Below are 18,727 nucleotides of genomic sequence, written 5' to 3'. Positions count from 1 at the left end.
CAGGACTGACTTCTCTCTCTCTCTCACTCTTTTTTAGAAGATTTTATTTATAACACCATGCATTTAAATATTTAGCCATACTTCTACAATGCCTGTGGTCAAAAAAAAGGCGCGCCTGATATTCTCATACCTCAGGATCCTCACGTGATACTTGCAGGTATCCTGTTGAGGATGAGCATAGATGGGCAAATTGCACTTATCTATTCAACATATATTTAGTTAGTACCTGCTGTGTACAACGTACTATGGAGATAAAAAGTGAATCATACACAGCTTTTCTAGCCCTCAGGAAAAACTTCCAAGTATTTATGCTAATGCAAGTTATCATTAACGTGAATGTTACAGCAGCCAACGATCGTGACGTTCAGCGTGCTGTTCTTAAACGAGCGCACTTGCCATTGAATTTTCATTATCAATTCAGGCCATATTCAGAATCATTCTTAAATATAGAAACTACTTCCCACCCACTCTCTCTTAGAAATGCAGCTCAAAACAAACTGCTTTTCTTGCAAGCTTCCAGAAACAGTGGGGAGCATCCTGATGAATGGAGAACGTATTGTGACTCTAACCTTTCATTACAAACCAGGAGGAGGAAATGCTTTAAATCATTTCAGTTTTATAAACTGTAAGACACATAGGGAATCAAAACATCCCATTGATAAAGTGATGTCTGGGCTGCAACATCAACAGTATTACTCACTGTAATCTGTTTATATTACTCATTATTGCTTTACTTAGACGCCAAGAAGATGTTTGAATCCTTTCAGAATTATTTCACCCACTTTTAAGGGAAAAATCCTTGAACAGAATTAGACTGAAAAGTTGTTGATTGAATAAATATGAATCAGACTTTGAGCTCTAGTCAAATTTTGATTTAGGTCAAAGGATTCCAAACTCCAAAGCCATCCCTTGGCCCCTTTCATTGCTTTTGTTAGGCAAGTTGCCATTAATTTTCCTTTTGCTTGTTTATTATTATTTTTTTTTAGAGGGGAGAGGCTGTGTATCTTGTTCTTTTGATCATATCTGTCATCATCGTATTTACACCGGAAACACTAAATGGCTAAGGAATGCTTAATAATTTTATAAATGTTTGTGGTCAGTAGAATTTTGGCCCCCATGACCTTTGCCCTCTGTTGTAACACTAAAACACAAATAGAGTGAAGGTTACTAATCCAAGGACCGGTAAAATCTAGGGAGATGATTCCCCAGGTGGGCCCAGTGTAATCTTGTGGGTCCTTGAAAGTCCAGAGGTAGGACACAGGAGCTGCGAGGACTCAGCCAGCTGTTGCCAGCTTGAAGATGGAGGGAGCCAAGTGGATGGAAAGTCTGAGAAGGAAATGAAATTTGCCAATGCCCTGAATGTACCTGGAAACAGATTTTTCCACAGCGCTTCCAGAAAAGAACACAGGCCTGCCAACACCTTGATTTCAGCCATGTGAGGTCCTCACTGGAAAAATCCAGCCACACTCTGCTGCCTCCTGACCTCCAGAACTTTGTGCCAATAAATGGGAGATGTTCTTTGAGCCTTAAGTTTGTGGCAATTTAAGGTAACAATAGGAAACTAATACAGGGGTGGAAACATTACTAAAGAATCTGTCATTCACATACAAAACCCGCAACTTGTGAATAATGTCCCCTCAAGCAGTTTTGCCGATGTTGCTTTCCTTCACTGTCCACTACCACCCCTTGCCCCCATGCCCATGCACACAGGGCTTACTTCCTGAAGTCTATCACTACCAGTTGTCCCTGTCATTGAATTCATTGTGACACTCATTTTATGTGGATAGAAAATACTGATTGAACCTGTGGCTTGTACCTTGTCATGCTTTGATAAGTCTGGAATAAAATTCATGCCATATTTAATTTCTTACTTCTTATGGGTTGTCACAAAATCTTCTGGGTTCACAGTAATTAACTGGGAAAAGACAAGAAAATCTGGACCATATTAAAATATGAAGCCTTGCAGGGCGCCTGGGTGGTTCAGTCAGTTAAGTGTCTGCCTTCAGCTGAGGTCATGATCTCTGGGTCCTGAGTTTCCTGCCCAGTGGGGAACCTGCTTCTCCCTCTCCCTTTGTCCCTGTCCTCCCCCAGTCCCCGCGCATGCTCTCTCTCTCTCTCAAATAAGTGAAGCCTAGTTTCCCTCAAAACAACTTCTCCATCTCTGTCTCTTTTAATGATGCTATTTAATGCCACCCATCATTTTTTTTGTTTGTGTTGTTTTGTATTTTTGTCACTCAGGCTAGGAATGTTAGGGTCATTTTTAATTCATTCTTCTCCTTGACTGCAACTTCTTCCTCCCTCCCGTATTCAGTTAATTGCTAAGCCATATGAAATCTAGCTTCATACTGTCTATACATCCTCTAAGGACTTTCCCATGCAAAAGTACTGCTCTGGTTTCTCTCCATCAGTGGCATGCTGACTGTGCTGCCCTCTTGCATCATTGCCTGCTGGATCCGATTTGTTAATGCCTGACACCACAGGGCTCTAATCAGCTCTAACTGCCATTCCACTAAAAGGACTCATTTCCTTACCCATGATGAATCCCCTTTTGACACTGGGACTAGCTCATGTGTTCATTCTTCTGGAAATGTCCACTGCCATTTGTTGTTCGGTCCATTCTTCAGGGCCCATCTGTGAAGATCTTCTTTATCTTTTCTTTTTCTTCTTTACTTCTCTTTTTCTCTCTTTCTTCCCTCCCTCCCTTCTCCTCCCCATTTTCTTTCCATCCTTCCTTGCCGGGTACCATCTGTCCTTTCTTCTTATCCTCAAACAGCAGAACCAATTTCAGAGCATCCACAGGGTTTGTTGAAAAGCAAGGGTTTTAAAATGACTTTTATAGACTACGGTTTTATTTTTTGTTGTTGCTTATTTAAAGCATTTGTTGATTTTTGGTTTATTGGAAGTGGGCTACACCTAAGATAGGATCTTATTAGTATATTTGGGGAAAGGGGAGAAGTTACACTGATATTTATAATGTGAGAACCGTAATTATGTAGTTATTTAGACACCTGCTGTCTGGGTTGATGCTCTGTGATTCAGATTTGTTTAGATGGTATATTGGCTCTCAGTCATAATCTTTTTATTGATTTATTGATTTCACAATAGAAAAAAAAAAATCTGCCCTTTTATTTATTTATTTATCCATGAGTTTAAATCCTTGAAGGGTATAGCATAGCACAGGTTCTATGTCCAAAGCCCTTACAGGAAGTTTGCTTTGGAATTTGGCATGAGTCATGTCACTGTTTTCATGAGCATGAGTTACCTTTCCTCAGATGACTTGGGTTTTGTTGGGTTCGCCACCAGGAGTCACCTTTTCCTTTGTACACATGAGCACTCTCTTGCCTAGACAGAATTCGGTTTCATCTTGGGTATAAGCACTTCCAGAGACCCTACTTAGAGCCAACAGAAACAGCCTCAGGCTACAGTATTCCAGACATATTTGTCATTTTAGAAGTTCTGTTCCAAGCAGGGCTCGACAGGTTCCAAGATAACCTCATAATCTTATTTTAAAATGTTAAGTTAACTTTGCATAAGTTTGGAGAAAGAGCTATGCTGGTGGTGAGGGGGTAGGTAAAGGGAGTTGAGGCTGATGGGTGGAGACAGGGTACTGGGGAAGGATTGAAAGAAATGGCCAAAATGGGAAAAAAAAAAAATATATATATATATATATGTTATATATGTGTGTGTATGTGTGTGTGTGTGTGTGTGTGTGTGTATAAAAATACCAAGAACATGTGTAATATAAGCTGCCAGACAATGCTACCTCTGGTGGTCCAGGGAATACAATTTGAGAACCTTGGACTCTAGTCAGTTTCGGTGGCATGGTTGGGGGGGGGTGTCTCTTCAAACATCAGGGTACATAGGGGGTATAGCTCAGTGGTAGAGCATTTGACTGCAAACATCAGGGTACATAAAGCAGAAGGCCGGGTTTATCTTTCCTTCTGTCTACGTACAACCACTTTGTAGTAGATATACATTAGGTTTTCTGTTACTCTTAATTCTTGGTATTGTGTTGAAAATTTTAATGTATTTTTTTTCCATGTCTACCAGCTATCTTGGAATTTAGAAAAGAATACATGAGGGTTTTTAAAGTCTTCATGTTCCTTGTTTTTTGCTTCCTTGGGAAAAACAAAACAAAACAAAACAAACAACTACTAGTTAGCTTTCTCAACCTTGCTGGGCATGCTACTTCCAGATACCATATTCCTCAGTCTCCACATAGGGGAAAAAAAGAAATTCCGTCTGTCAGAAAACGTGTGTTTGGCGGTAGCTTGCCAGCTGCAGGGTGGAAAGGCAGTGACGCGGGTGTGTTGTCAGCAAGCTGAAGACTGTGTCGGAGAAAGAGACAGATTATCTGATTGCCCTGCAAATTCCCTTTCAGAACTGGCTGACAGAGCTGGAGATCTTTGCTATCATCTTCTCAGCTGCCATTCACGACTATGAGCACACCGGAACCACCAACAATTTCCACATTCAGACACGGTGAGGATGTTGGATGTTTGGAGAGGAGGCAGGAGGGGGCAGGGATAGAGTTTGAGAAGTCGGAAAGGTATCAGTCACCCTTGTTTTGCATGGTTACTCTGTTTTGCTTTTCTGAAAAAGAGAACTTTTCCACAAGAGATCAACCTGGTCAGCTTCGGTCAAGATTTAGAGTTTGAGAAGGCATCTGCTCCCAGTGCTCCTATGTTATCCCCATGAAATACGGATATCCTCTTCTTTTCTACTGGAATGCTAGCTCTTTGTTTCCTTATGTATGCATTGTGCACACTCTACATGTCTCTACTACATGACAGAACAGTTGGCACAAAGGTGCGGAGGCCAGGTAGACCGAATTAGTAAGGATGGGTTGGGATCGGGATGTTTCTGTCCATACGTACAATATCTGAGCCTTCTTGCCCTGTGACCTCTGGGATTCTGGGGACACTCTTCTCATCCTTCCTGATCTCATCCCTGCTGTCTTTAGTACTTGCATTGCTCCCTGGCAGAGGGCTTGGGGAGCTCGGTTGTCTCATGCAGACCGCCTTCACCATAGATCTGTGTATTCACTATAAAGAACTGCAGAGGTAAACCCACATCTCTGTGGGGGGAATTAAGTATGGGTTCAAGTGCTCAACTCTGAACCTCTTCACTATAACAGACATCGCTAATCAATTTTTTTTCTTGACCAAGCTTCGTATTTATCTTTAGTATTCCTCTCAGGACAGGATTCCAGACAAGCAGTACCATTCACTTGTCTTTTCCGTTTAGGATGAATCCTTATCTGTCCTGTCCTAGCTTAAGAACTTGCCTTCCCTTAAGACGGTTCTAGGAAGCTGGAGAGACTCTGATAGTAGGGTTAATTGGGCCTTGACACAGTAATCAAAAGAAGCTAGAATTTGGGGGAAGGTGGCATGGCTAAGAGGAAGAATGGAGCAGGGAGAGATGAGAATTTGAATAAATACTTGAGGTTTCACTTGAAAAAAGCAGGTGCCCATGCCAGATAGGTTTGTGTTCATTAAATCAATCTACACGTATTTAATGAACCCAACACTTCATTATGGGGAACACAAAAGAAGACAGTATTGTCTGATCTCTGTTCAGAAGGGGAATTTCAATAGAATGGCAGCAGACAAAAGGATGTAAGCCGCTAGCTTCATTGTCTGCCTCCCGCTTCCTCACACAGAAGAGCCCAGCTGCTGGGAAGCAGACTTTTGTGGTTCTGTAGCAAGGGCTTGAAATACAGGGAATGCCATGGAGCAGCTCTGTTTTGTGGATGTCTACAAGTGGAATCTTTGCTCTGAGGACAGAGGCTGTGGTGAACAGCACCTGCTGAAGGAAGAGAGGTGTGTGGAGCAACTGTGCCTGGGTCTTTGCTGGAGCCCAATACCAAAACCCATCTCCCCTCAGAGGAAATGGCTTAATTACAGCAGCTGGAAAAGAGCTTAATGTCACAAAATGCACATCAGTTGGAGCCTGTCTTCACAGATACATGATCAGATCTCTCACCACAGGGATTGCACATTTTGTGTTATCTCCATAGGAGTGAGGAAATTCCAGTGGATTCAGTTACGCTTGCTTTGGAATAAAATTTAAGCATTGGCCTTCTTTAACAGAACTTTATTCAAAGCGTCTCAGCCCGTGTGAGCCCCATACAGAGAACTAAATCTGTAAGCAGGTCTTTGTCCTTTGATGGTATGTTATGCCTAACACTTTAAAGCTATGCCAGATATATCCCAAAGGTTGGCCAATGACAGGCACAAGTTATTGCGGGGAGCAATGGCTGAACGGTCAGAAGGCCTTGCCTTCATCTCAACCCTGCCATGTAGGCACTGTGGGCTCTCTGAAGTCATTTTACATCACTGAGACTCAGCTTCCTTGATGAGAAACAAATAAGCTATAATCATCTAAGTTTTAACTGAATTGAAGATATTGAAAGAGTGTACAGCTCTGTGTTTGGTGCAGTGGTCTGTGAGGAAGTGACTAGCAACTGTTCTATAATCCTATATTCTTTTACTCTCAATCTTACACATATGTCTTCCATATGGCAAAATGTTAAGATCAAGGTACTACTACCAGAGGAACTTGGCAAACTGTACCTACCAGGTGGCACGTGTTCAGAGAATTATAACGATAATAAATAAATTCTTTCATTGAATAAAATTTTTAAAAACTGAAGGCATTCCAGAAAATAGAAGGAAGTTTGAGTTGACCAACGATTTATGAAATCCCCTATGCTAGTGGTAGAAATCATTGAAGTCTGGTTATGGAACAGCTTTCAGAGAGTTCTCAGTGGGATATCACATATTTCATGTTAACACATTGACATTAAAATACCTTGCATATATCTATTGATAATTTGTACTGCTGGTTTTAGCTTATTGGTTGGCATAAGTGACATGGGGGCAAAGATAATTGTTAAACATAGGAAAAAAGATGGTGTGTTCTAGCTTGAGAGAGTCACCTGAAAAATCTCAACCATTTAACATCCTGAATTATTTTTGCTTGGCTTTCTGTTCAGGTCTGACCCTGCTATTCTGTACAACGATAGGTCTGTATTAGAAAATCACCATTTAAGTGCGGCTTATCGCCTTCTGCAAGAAGATGAGGAAATGAATATTTTGATCAACCTCTCAAAGGATGACTGGAGGTAAGGATGAGACAGGAGAGAGATTTGGAGGCCAGGAAAGGAACCATGAGGAGAGATGAAGTATGTTGCTTTTGGAGAAATAGTACCACTTGAACTGTTTATGTCACCCTTTCTCTCTCATCCTTTCTCCTTATCCCGTCTCCCTCATTCCCTCCTCTTCACCCCTCCTCTCCCTTTTCTCTCTCCCCCCTTTCTCTCTCCTCCCTGCCTTCTCTCTCTCTCTTTCTTTTTTTCTTAACACAATTATTTAAATATATCATAGGCACTTTGGAAATACTTGCTTCTTGTTACGTTAGGAAACTTGTATTGCTTTTGTCTTAGCTTTTTAAATCTGGGTTTTTTTCTTTTAACCTTTGTTTTTCGCCTTCTATTAGATTTGAACTTCTCTTAAAAATCTTTCCAGATTTGCTAAGGAAATTATTTTGACACTCAGTACAAATCATGGGTACCTAATTCTGTTGCCTAGCTGACATTGAGTGTCTTTGAATGAATTTAGGCACACCTGAGCTTGAATACGGACACAATCACTAGTTGTATGACATTTAGGAAGTTATTTAAACCCTTCACCCTGTTGTAAAATTTAATTTCTAGAAAACAGATAACAAAATATACCTCATGGTTTGGTTAATGTTATAATAAACTATATAATCCATTGATAATGCTTAGCACACATTGTGATGTATATAGCAGGCCTTCAAGTTTTTTGTAGCTACAAATACAGGTCAAGGTATTTCAAAGATTAGAGGCAAAACCATTCAAAGCCATTCAAAGTTCTGAATCTACTGCAGTGCAAATAGTACTTACATTTTAATTAAGTGATCAACTATTCATTGACTATCTTTGTGCCAGCCATTATGTAAAGATCCGGAGAAATAGCTATGCTGTGTGATATGTATGTCCCACATGTCATATTCCTAATAAATGATTTCCTTAATTCTTAACCTTCACTTACTCCTCATTAAAAAAAAAGTCCACCTAAAAGGCTCAAGTTGATTAGAATTGTCACCACTAATTAACTGCTTTTGCTTAAAAGTGGCAAAAAACGAATTTTTACTTTCCATTTTTTTACTTCCATGTTTCTCTCTCCATGTGTCTCTGAAAGGGAGTTTCGGACCTTGGTAATTGAGATGGTGATGGCCACGGACATGTCCTGTCATTTCCAACAAATCAAAGCAATGAAGACTGCTTTGCAACAGCCAGAAGCGTGAGTGGACCTGTGACATCATGAGTTTTCATAGGTGTTTGAACTGGTACTTGTCCATGTTGTCGTACCTTCTTCAGAGAGCTTCCCTGAATGGTCTCATGAAGTGGGCTGGTGGAGGAGAGAACCTGACAGTTGTACTTGTCACACGTAGATTTTCATCAGGGTTGAAATAAATCGTAGGGCCAGTAACAATTTGTCCCCAGTTAAGAATTTAAAAGAATTCTTTGTGGGAAACTAAGCCATCAAAGATTCACTTGGTACAGGGGCAACAAAAGTCTGTGAGTGACTCGTAGATCCTTGATGTTTTTTTGAATGATGCAGTCATTCCAAAAATTGTTTTGAGTCAGTTTATGAGGTGTCCAGCTCAGTAAGCATGGAGACCAAGCTGATGAATGTCCCAGCTGTAGGATGAAATGATGCTTTCCCCCCAGTTCAGCTGATGTGGGGTTTGAGATGGGAGAATGGAAGAGATTAAGAAATAAATGATTTTTAAAAACTCTTATTAAGGTTCTGAAAATTTGGTTATCACGTGTCTGGGTCGTTTGCATTTTTAGAATTGAAAAGCCGAAAGCATTATCTCTGATGTTGCACACGGCAGACATTAGCCATCCCGCAAAAGCATGGGAGCTCCATCATCGCTGGACAATGTCACTCCTGGAGGAATTCTTCAGACAGGTATCTTGTTGTACTACTCCTCAAGGCCATCAGCCCTATTGAGATAGTTTCTGAGTATTCTATTTCAGCAATGCTATAATAAGACAACTGGCATTACAATCATTTTCTTTGGGGAGGAAGGGTTGATAGCTTTTTTTTTTTTAATTTCCTGGCCTCTTGCTCATGTGATGTTTGACTCTTACCTAAATTTTGGTTCTCAGAACATTATGGTGTTTCTGCCCTATGCATTTCTGTTTGGAAAAAAAATTTCTCTTTGTCAGTTTCTTGTCAAAATGTCGCCTGGGTACTTTCCCTTTTACTCATCGTGCTAATGGGCTGACAAAATGACGGTTGCTTTTGCATCATTGTGTGAGATTAAGAGGTTAATCTTTAACTTATAATGATCTATTATAATAGATTATGTTGTTTCTTTGGAGCAGATAAGCCATGTTGTCAAATTCCATGTTGTCAAAAAAGTGAGGTGTGGCAATTTTTTTTTTTAAGATTTTTATTTATTTATTTGACAGAGAGAGAGAGACATCACAAGTAGGCAGTGAGAGAGGGTAAGCAGGCTCCCCACCGAGCAGAGAGCCAGATATGGGACTCGATCCCAGGACCCAGAGATCATGACCTGAGCTGAAGGCAGAGGCTTAACCCACTGAGCCACCCAGGCGTTCCGAGGTGTGGCAATTTGTGGTCAGGAAACCACTAGAAGCTACTGTGAATTATGTTTAAACATACTACCTCCTAAAACTCAGGGTTGTGTTTTCTAAACGGGTAGCCAGAGTTTTTCGTGAGTAGGCAATGCTTTTAAAAAATTTTTTTAAAAAGGTACACAGAAGTAGAGAAATCAGGAAGTTAATACGTAGTATCAAAACTGGTATCTTCTCAAGAAGAGCTGCCTTTAAAACATGTGCTTCAAGACATGAGGTCCTGAGATTGAAGGCAAGATGACTTGCAGACTGGGGGGTCTCCATGATAGAAATTCACATCAGTACAGTTAATTTAGTTACTTCTGACACTTCTGGAAGAGTGGTGCACGTCATGGACTAGGAGACCTCTGAGACCAAACAAAACACTGCTCATGACACTGGTCTCAACCTTGTCCCCTAACCTGACAAGAGATGGGCTCTTTCAGTGGTTACTCGATTTCTGGAAGCAAATTTCTCCTGTGATTACTCTTATTCTATGATTCTGGTTTGAATGGAAAAATTATAAAAGGCATCTGTACATGTGTGTTTTTTCTTCTGAAACTGTACACAGTATCTAGTGATGAGGTGGGACCAGAATCAACAGTGTATTCAACAAAGTCCAGAAGACCCTTATTGGAGTTTTAGTTCCAACTGCTTCATGGGGCTAATGGAATCCCTCTGCTAGTTCCCAATGGTCTTATCTGTGACTTGTGTTTTACGAGGTGATGGCAGCAAGAAGGAGTTAGGGGAAGATTGTGCCAGATGTTTCCTTTGGATCCTTCTGGCATTAAATGTTCTATACTCCCTCCTGTGCATCTCAACACCTGCACACACATGCTCCCCTAAGCTGTTATGTGAATATACCATCAGGTACCCTATCCTGCATATGGCTGTTTCCCCGTGCAAGGTCATTGCTTGGTCTCAGACTTGTTTTCAAGAAGAACCCAGTGGTGCACAAGGACAGGAGGGCCTTGTATATACAAGAATGACTCTGCCATTTTTCTGGAAGCTATTTTTCTGATAGTAATGAGAGGATTTTCTGTAAATAAGACCATTATCATATGCTTTCTTTAATATTGCTTGTGTAATAACAACCCCTATGTCTGGAGTATTTAATCTACAGCCAAAGGGAGGTGATAGCCAACTCATAAAAGTTTGAGATATTGAAGTGATTCCTTCTTTTAATTGTGAGTAGATATGAGAAATTTCTTCAATATGTGCACATTTTTTTTCCCATAAAGGAAACCTTGTTTGCATACACATATGCTGGAATTGAATGAAAAGGTGCTAGAGGCAATGTGAAAATAACCTTATTGAATTTCTTGCCTATTGGGAATAGATGTTAGCTCATTGGACTGGAACTATTTTTTAGTAATTATGATTCAGTAAATTATTTTTATTGACTTAATATTTTAACCCAGATGCCATAAGCCATTGTAAGTAACCCATGTAGGAGAAATGTTGCCTCAGCTCTTAACTATAGATTTTAAATCAGACAGTTCAAATGGGAAATCTCAATGGGACTGTAGAGTCTCTGAAAGTATTATATTTGAAAGTTGGGTTGTAATTCAAAATAAGGGCATAGCCTCAGTGCTGATAGACCAGACCTCCCATACTTTGCTAAAAGAGTAAGATACATCTTCAGTATTATAACCATATTTTACAAAATCCAAGCTGTGGCCTTGGGGTGCTTCTCAATGAAATATTGACTTTAAAGAAGTATAAGTTTGCCTCTTTGGTAAATACATGCTATAAAAGTCTTGAGGTTCATTTCTCTTATATTGCTGTTCATGTTTGAACTTTGCAAACGTCCCCTACAGTTCTTTTAATATCCTCTGTGTCTGTAGTTATTTTCCCATTTCCAATTCTCATTTCATGTATTAGTGTTTCTCCCCTTGCTTCTCTATGAAATTAGCTAATCATTTGATTATTTGGTTTCTATTTTATAATACCTTAACTGAAGTTTTCATTTTTACTAATTCATTTCTTCTGCTCGAGCTTATTTTGTTTTTTTGCCAGCTCCCTGAGTTGGATGCTCTATTCACTTATCTCATTCTGCCTGTTTAGTATTAGAAAATATAAGGGTGGGTGGGAGTTTGTCTTTTTCTTATGAATCGCATAGATTCTGATATGCAGTATTTTCACAATCATTCCTTTCTAAACATTCTGTAATTTTGGTGTAGATTTTTCTTTTACCCAAGAGTTGGTTCAGATAGAGGTGTTTATTTATATAATTTTCCAATGGTGGGCTATTCTGCTTTCTAGTTTTGTAATTAATTTGTGGCTTATTGAAATTCGATCAAGAATTTTTTCATTGCTTGGATTTTATTGTGAATCATTTGTCAGCTACTGTATAATCAGTTTTGTGAATGTACACTGCTCTTGAAAAGTAGATTTATCTTCTACTTATAGGGTATAGAATTCAAACAATACCCCATACATCTACCTTATGAATTATGTCATTTAGGTATTTTATATATCATTTAAAAAATTTGATCTTTTGTAGGATGACAGATGTCTCTTTTCTTTTTTCTTTCTGCACAGTGTGAATGTTGATTCTATGTTATTTGGTTCTTGGATATTCATAACTATTAGATCGTCATAATTTATTGTACGCTTTATCATTATAAAGCCTGCTTCTTTGCCTCCTCTAATGCTTTTACCTAGAATTCAAATTTGACTTGTTTTAAGAATATGAGCCTTGTCTCTGCATAGGTTTTAGCCTTTCAGAGATACTTTGGTTTGGGTGTGCATTTTTAACACTGGATATAGTTGAGGCTTTTAATGAGTCCATCTAAGATTCTTTTCTTTTATTATTTGAAATCAGCTATTTTCATACCTATTGAAATGACAGGAACATTTGATCTTAGGCACCATCATATTTTATATCATGCTTTCTGTTTTTATAGCTTCTTCATAAACAGTTCATTATAGATGTGCCATTTGCCTTGTCCTATATTAATTTCTTCTGATGACTTGGAAGTTTTATATTATGTTTCTAGCTCTTCCAGTGGTTAACTTAATAATAAAAATTTTATGTCCTCTATTTATTTAGATTGTATCTAATGACTCCTTGTTATAAAAAATAGTAAACTTCTACTTCCTCTCTTCTCTTCCCCAGCACCTGATTTTTGTAGATCTTATTAACTTATTTAATTCTTGTAGTCTGTCCTTTATTATTTAAGTATAGCTCTATTTTTTATATGTCAGGTTTAGATGATATATTCTTATGTCCAACAGATAAGACAGCTGGTGTTTATTCATTACCTCCCAACACCATTCCTCATTTTCCTTTCCATAACATAATTAACTCCTTGTTACTCTTTGTTGGCTTTATTATTTCTAAGTTGTTCTGATTTTTTAAATGAGTGTTCTATGGCATTTATGACATGCTGCGTACAAAAGATACACCTTAAACAAGGTGACTCAGAAAGGTAGAAAACACATCTGGCAAGAGCATAATTTTCTAGTTATTCTTATCTCAGTTCTCCTTAGTGTTGGTACTTTGGCCCTGGTTGATCATCCATCGGTTGGCCAAGGTTGTTCCTTGGGTGGTTTCTTCTAGAAGAGCTAATGAAACCACACATTTGCATACTTGCCCATTTTTGTACTGCTCTTATACTTGGGCCATAGTTTGCTTGGGTAAAACTTTTTTTTTTTTTTTTTTTGGATCAAACTTTTTCCCCCTGCGGCCTTTTTTAGATTTCAGTCAAATGTCTTCTACCTGTGGATATTGCTATGGAGAGGTTGGAGGCCCTGCTGTAATTATTTTCATGTCTAGGTGATACAACTTTTTGCTTATGTGCCCTAAAGGATTATTCTTTATCTTTGAAGCCTACTGACATTACTAAAATATATTTCAATAATGATTGCTCTATAATAGCTATTCTTGGGAACTGGGCATGTTCTTTACTTCTGTAGATTCAAGTTACATTGATTTCGTCTTTGAATGCTTTCTTTTCCATTTGTTAAGTTCTCTTCTTTAGGGAAAACAGTTATTCATATGTTGACTCTCTTTTGTTTCTCATCCATGTGTATGTTTTTCCTTTAAGCCTTCTTTAACTCCTTGATCAGTGGTCTTTGTTTGGCCTGCTTTTTACATTACTGACCCCCATACCTCTTAATGTGTTTTCATCAAGAACAGTTCTTCTTTGTAATGCTGCCAGTGCAGTCTTCTTTTATGCAGTGGTTCTGTTTTTCTCTTCCATATCTTTCCTGAGCTCTGTTAGCTCCTGTTTCCCTGAGCCCTTGTTCTTGATAATTTCAGGCATTTCTTTCTGTTTATCACAACATGTTTGATCATCACTTGTTGGCACTATTTTTTCTGTTGTTTCCTATCTGTTTTTGTTGTTTGTTTGTTTGTTTCTTCCTTTATTCCCTTTTATTTCTTTATTTAAAACATATTTTCACAGGTTTTTTTTGTTGGTAGTGATGGTAGTGCTGCTTCTTCTTCCTCCTCATCCTTCTCCTTTTTCTCCTCCTCCTTCTTCATTTTTAAAATTATTCTTATTTACTATTGTTGAATGAAATGCATTATTTTTAAACTATTTGCAGGAGGTATATGCCAGGGAGAAACCAGAGCAGCAATATTCTAAACTGCTCTTCATGGTTTGTTATGAGGCTTCTGTGATGTGTATGTGTGTGTGTGTATCTTTACTTCTTTACTTCTTCCCAGACAGCAGTAGGCAACAATTGCAGGGCTGCTCACAATTCAGACTCTGCCATCCATCATCCTCTTGCCATGCCTATGTGTTTCCTCATCCAGTGTCTCCTTTTCTACTATTCCTAGGGACTAAGTAGGGCCCAGGTTGCTCCTCACACCAGAAAGAACCAGGAGAACTAACTCTTCAAGTTTTACCTGAGATCTGGAGCCCTAGGCCTCTTCTCTGGGGTTCTTATCTCACTCCTCTCCAATATTCACAACATTTGGCAGCCATTCCTCCAAAGTTCGATTTGAAATTACAGATTTTTCCTAACATTTGTGTTTCTGTTTCTTGCTCTCCTGTTTTGAGAGGATAATTTCTGAGAAGAAAAGACACAGAGGTCTTCACCATATTATCTTAAACCCAAAATCACAACGATTTTTCTTATACCTCCTACTTGTAATTTCTTCCCCTGAGAAGGAAGAGTGCACATTGCTGTGATTTTTTTTTTTTTCTGTGATGCTTTTGTTACCCTCTCCAAAGAGATACTTTTTCTTCACACTACCTGAGAAGACTCACTTGAGATGTCACCTCCCCTGTGAACTTACAATATGGAAATAATCTTTGTTTTTCTTGATTGGCTTGTTTCTTACATACAGCTTCTGTAAGAAACCCCAAAGTGAATAATGACACACATCAAATGGAAGTTTATTACCCACTCATGTAAAGCACAGGACAAGTGTTTCTTGACTGGCAGATAGTTTACAATCAGCAGTGATTTTAGACCCAGATTCTACATGGCTTCCATGTTGCTTGTCTACGTCAAGCCAGCAGAAAAGGGAAGAACGTGGAGAAGTAGGCATAGGAGATTTTATATGCCAGAAGTTTGGTGGAAGTATGACCCCCATCTCCTCTCGTTTTATTATATAGCACTAACTGGCAGAGATCCTGGGAAATATAGTATAGCTGTGTGGACAGGAAATAAAGAAGGAAAAGGAGGGAGGCCTTTTGAACAGCTAACTGCCTGACTGTTGCCCTAGCTTGCCTGTCATAAATGTCTATGTAGCCGAAGAACTTGAGTGTTTCTAATCAAATTCATCTCTTTCATTCAACAAAATGCATTGTGCTCCTTTTACAGATTGACTATGTGACTTTATTAGTCTTAACTCCTATGGTAGGAATAATAGTTACTTATTTTTCTGTATTGTCCTCGAAGAAAAATATGAGTTAGTAAAAAAAAAAAAAAATCCGTTGTGCTGAGACTTTTGCCCTTTTAAAAAATATTGACATCTTCGGTAAAAGGAAAGGGTATGAATAATTCCACACAGGCCAGTAGTTATAGAGTCATAAAATATTGTTTCAGTCAAGTTGAATTCACCTGTAGAAGTACATCCTTCCATATTACTTTCTGCACATTTTTCCAATTCAAAAATGTATCCATTCTCCAAAGGAAATTCAATGACTACTATTTTAAAATAGGCATTTAATAGCTCAATTAAATCCAAAAGATGTAAGTGATGTGGAGATGTGGTATGGACAAGTCCATGGGATAAGAAGTTATTTAATAGCTTGTACTTTTTCACTAATACATTCGAAATTAACGCATACACCTTAATAGCCAATGGTTAGTGTTCACCACCTCTTCTTCTTGATCACCCCTGTAAAAATGTACCCAAAAACCAACTTGTATCCCTGCTTCATAGGGAATAAGAGTGGGTTTTATTTGCTTTAGCTGAGCTGTCCTGTTAAACCATCAACAACAGTTTATTTTGTTTTTAATTTTTATTTTTTTTAATTTCTTTTCAGCGTAACAGTATTCATTGTTTTTGCACCACACCCAGTGCTCCATACAATACGTGCCCTCCCTAATACCCATGACCTTGTTCCCCCAACCTCCCACCCCCCACCCCTTCAAGACCCTCAGGTTGTTTTTCAGAGTCCATAGTCTCTCATGGTTCACCTCCCCTTACAGTTTCCCTCAACTCCCTTCTCCTCTCCATCTCCACATGTCCTCCATGTTATTTCTTATGCTCCACAAATAAGTGAAACCATATGATAATTGACTTTCTCTGCTTGACTTATTTCACTCAGCATAATCTCTTCCAGTCCCATCCATGTTGCTACAAAAGTTGGGTATTCATCCTTTCTGATAGAGGCATAATACTCCGTAGTGTATATGGACCACATCTTCCTTATCCATTTGTCCGTTGAAGGGCATCTTGGTTCTTTCCACAGTTTGGCGACCGTGGCCATTGCTGCTATGAGCATTGGGGTACAGATGGCCCTTATTTTCACCATATCTGTATCTTTGGGGTAAATACCCAGTAGTGCAATTGCAGGGTCATGGGGAAGCTCTATTTTTAATTTCTTGAGGAATCTCCACACTGTTCTCCAAAGTGGCTGCACCAACTTGCATTCCCACCAACAGTGTAAGAGGGTTCCCCTTTCTCCACATCCTCTCCAACACATGTTGTTTCCTGTCTTGCTAATTTTGGCCATTCTAACTGGTGTAAGGTGGTATCTCAATGTGGTTTTAATTTGAATCTCCCTAATGGCTAGTGATGATGAACATTTTTTCATGTGTCTGATAGTCATTTCAACAACAGTTTATGTTACAAATACTCTTCCTTCTCTTCATCCTGCCCAAGTAGAAATAGCTCAGGAGTAAATTATTTTTATCCTGCCACTTGAGAGATAAAACAGTTTTCAGCAGGGTGTACTCAGAAATGGAGGAGCCATTGTGTCCCATGGGAACAGGTAAGTGTGCAGAAGGAACCGAGCCACTTCAGGACTGTTCCTGAGGCTCTTGGATGTCCCCACCACCTATTGTGACCACATCATTCAGCTTCCTCAGACGCCCATTCCTTTTCCTTCCTTTCAGTAGATGTTCTGTGTGTGTGTGTGTGTGTGTGTGTGTGTGTGTGTGTGCACCCGTGTCTTTTCTCTTTGATAGCATGCCTTAGAAAGAAAAAGTATTTAGTTTTTGAATCTGGTCTAGTTTTTGTTGTTATTACTTTTTATGTACTATTGATTTATTGGTAATATGTATTATAATCAGTTTGTATTTGGTATAACAAATTGGCTAAATGTTTCTCAACTCTTGACATCAATATTAGAGATACCTAAGATACCTAATATTAGAGAAACAATAATAGTTCTTTTATTTATTTATATGTATTTCTCACCTAATCCTCATCATAACCTGATGTGATAGGGGTTATTATCCATACTTTATAGAACATAAAACTGAAATGTAGAGAGGGAAAATAAACTTGCTGTGATCACACAGGTAGAGGGAGAAAGGCCAGATTCAAGCTGAGGGCAGTAGCCATTAACCTGAGCAGATTCTATCTTAGTAAAATGAATCAGCACAACTTCACTACTGCGAGAAGGGTGCCATATTCTCCCTTTCCTCTAGCTGTGTGACTAAAGCATGGAGCTTTTCATCCAGGTTTTAAAAAACCATCTCCCTCATTATTTAGACTTTCATAATACTTACTTGTTTCTCGGTGAGCTTGAGAATGTATTGACTAGAGAATTATTATTGTCTAGCTTGAGAAACAGAAGCAGTCATTTACTCTGTCTCTTTTTTGGTCCACATTCCATATGGACCAAGCCCTGTGCTCAAGACCCTGGAAGCACTTACCCTAGTTGTGTGTAGCGTTAGGTAGCAGCACTGGGGGTATAAGTCCAAATCAGTCCAGTTTGAATTTGTGTCTTGGCCACTGCCCACAACTGGGGGAGCTTCACTGGCTCAAGAAAGGCTGCAGACTGACATGACAACTCGAGAACACATAGGAATTCTGACTGCAGTGTTGGCTCTGGGCCACAGGACGCAATGGCTTTTCTTATTTTCCTCGGGGGACTTTTGCTACCTGATGAGGCTTCCTATACAACACCATGTGCCTTTGCAGTTGGATGGAATGATTGGACCCCAGAGGGCTTCAACTTCTTGGTGTCTTTTATACAAAGGAGTAGGCCCCAAAAGGAGTTCTTACATAATGTAATTATAATAATTATAATAAAGACCAGTGGCCTTTGTGGCAGTTGAAGTTGCTAAATAAAATCTGGGCAGCTTCACCTACTGATCTGAATTTACTATGACCTCCTGTTTTTCTAGGGTGACAGAGAAGCGGAGCTGGGGCTGCCTTTTTCTCCTCTGTGTGATCGAAAATCAACGATGGTTGCTCAGTCGCAAGTGGGTATGTGTTGACAGCCCTTTGGATGGAAAGAAAAAACAGAGGGGTGCCTAGAACTAAGCTCAGATGCTCCCAGTGGTTCTTTGGCTGGGAACCTGGCTCCATTCTGCTGTACTGTGCTCATGGCTCTGGCTGGTTGGGTTGATGGAGCTGCTCCCCCCATCCTACTCTCTGGAATGTGGCTGGTTTGTGGGAAGATTAGACAGTGA

The 18,727-nt window shown here is 39.3% G+C and overlaps 1 protein-coding gene across 9 annotated transcripts in view; it reads left to right on the top strand.

The window, feature by feature from the left end:
• The window catches only part of PDE1C (phosphodiesterase 1C), a 518,030-nt gene that overhangs the window by 419,458 nt on the left and 79,845 nt on the right, over positions 1 to 18,727 (top strand). For all 9 annotated transcript variants that reach the window (XM_047694803.1, XM_047694805.1, XM_047694806.1 and 6 more), the window contains 5 exons: positions 4,382 to 4,482; positions 6,998 to 7,126; positions 8,229 to 8,330; positions 8,885 to 9,005; positions 18,440 to 18,521. In XM_047694803.1, the coding sequence (XP_047550759.1) occupies positions 4,382 to 4,482; positions 6,998 to 7,126; positions 8,229 to 8,330; positions 8,885 to 9,005; positions 18,440 to 18,521 (535 nt within the window). The remainder of the gene's footprint in view (positions 1 to 4,381; positions 4,483 to 6,997; positions 7,127 to 8,228; positions 8,331 to 8,884; positions 9,006 to 18,439; positions 18,522 to 18,727) is intronic.

This window comes from Lutra lutra, chromosome 11 (assembly GCF_902655055.1).
Source record: "Lutra lutra chromosome 11, mLutLut1.2, whole genome shotgun sequence".
Classification (NCBI taxonomy): Eukaryota; Metazoa; Chordata; class Mammalia; order Carnivora; family Mustelidae; genus Lutra; species Lutra lutra.
The sequence above is the reverse complement of the archived record's forward strand: the minus strand, read 5'-3'. Positions and strand labels throughout refer to the sequence as shown.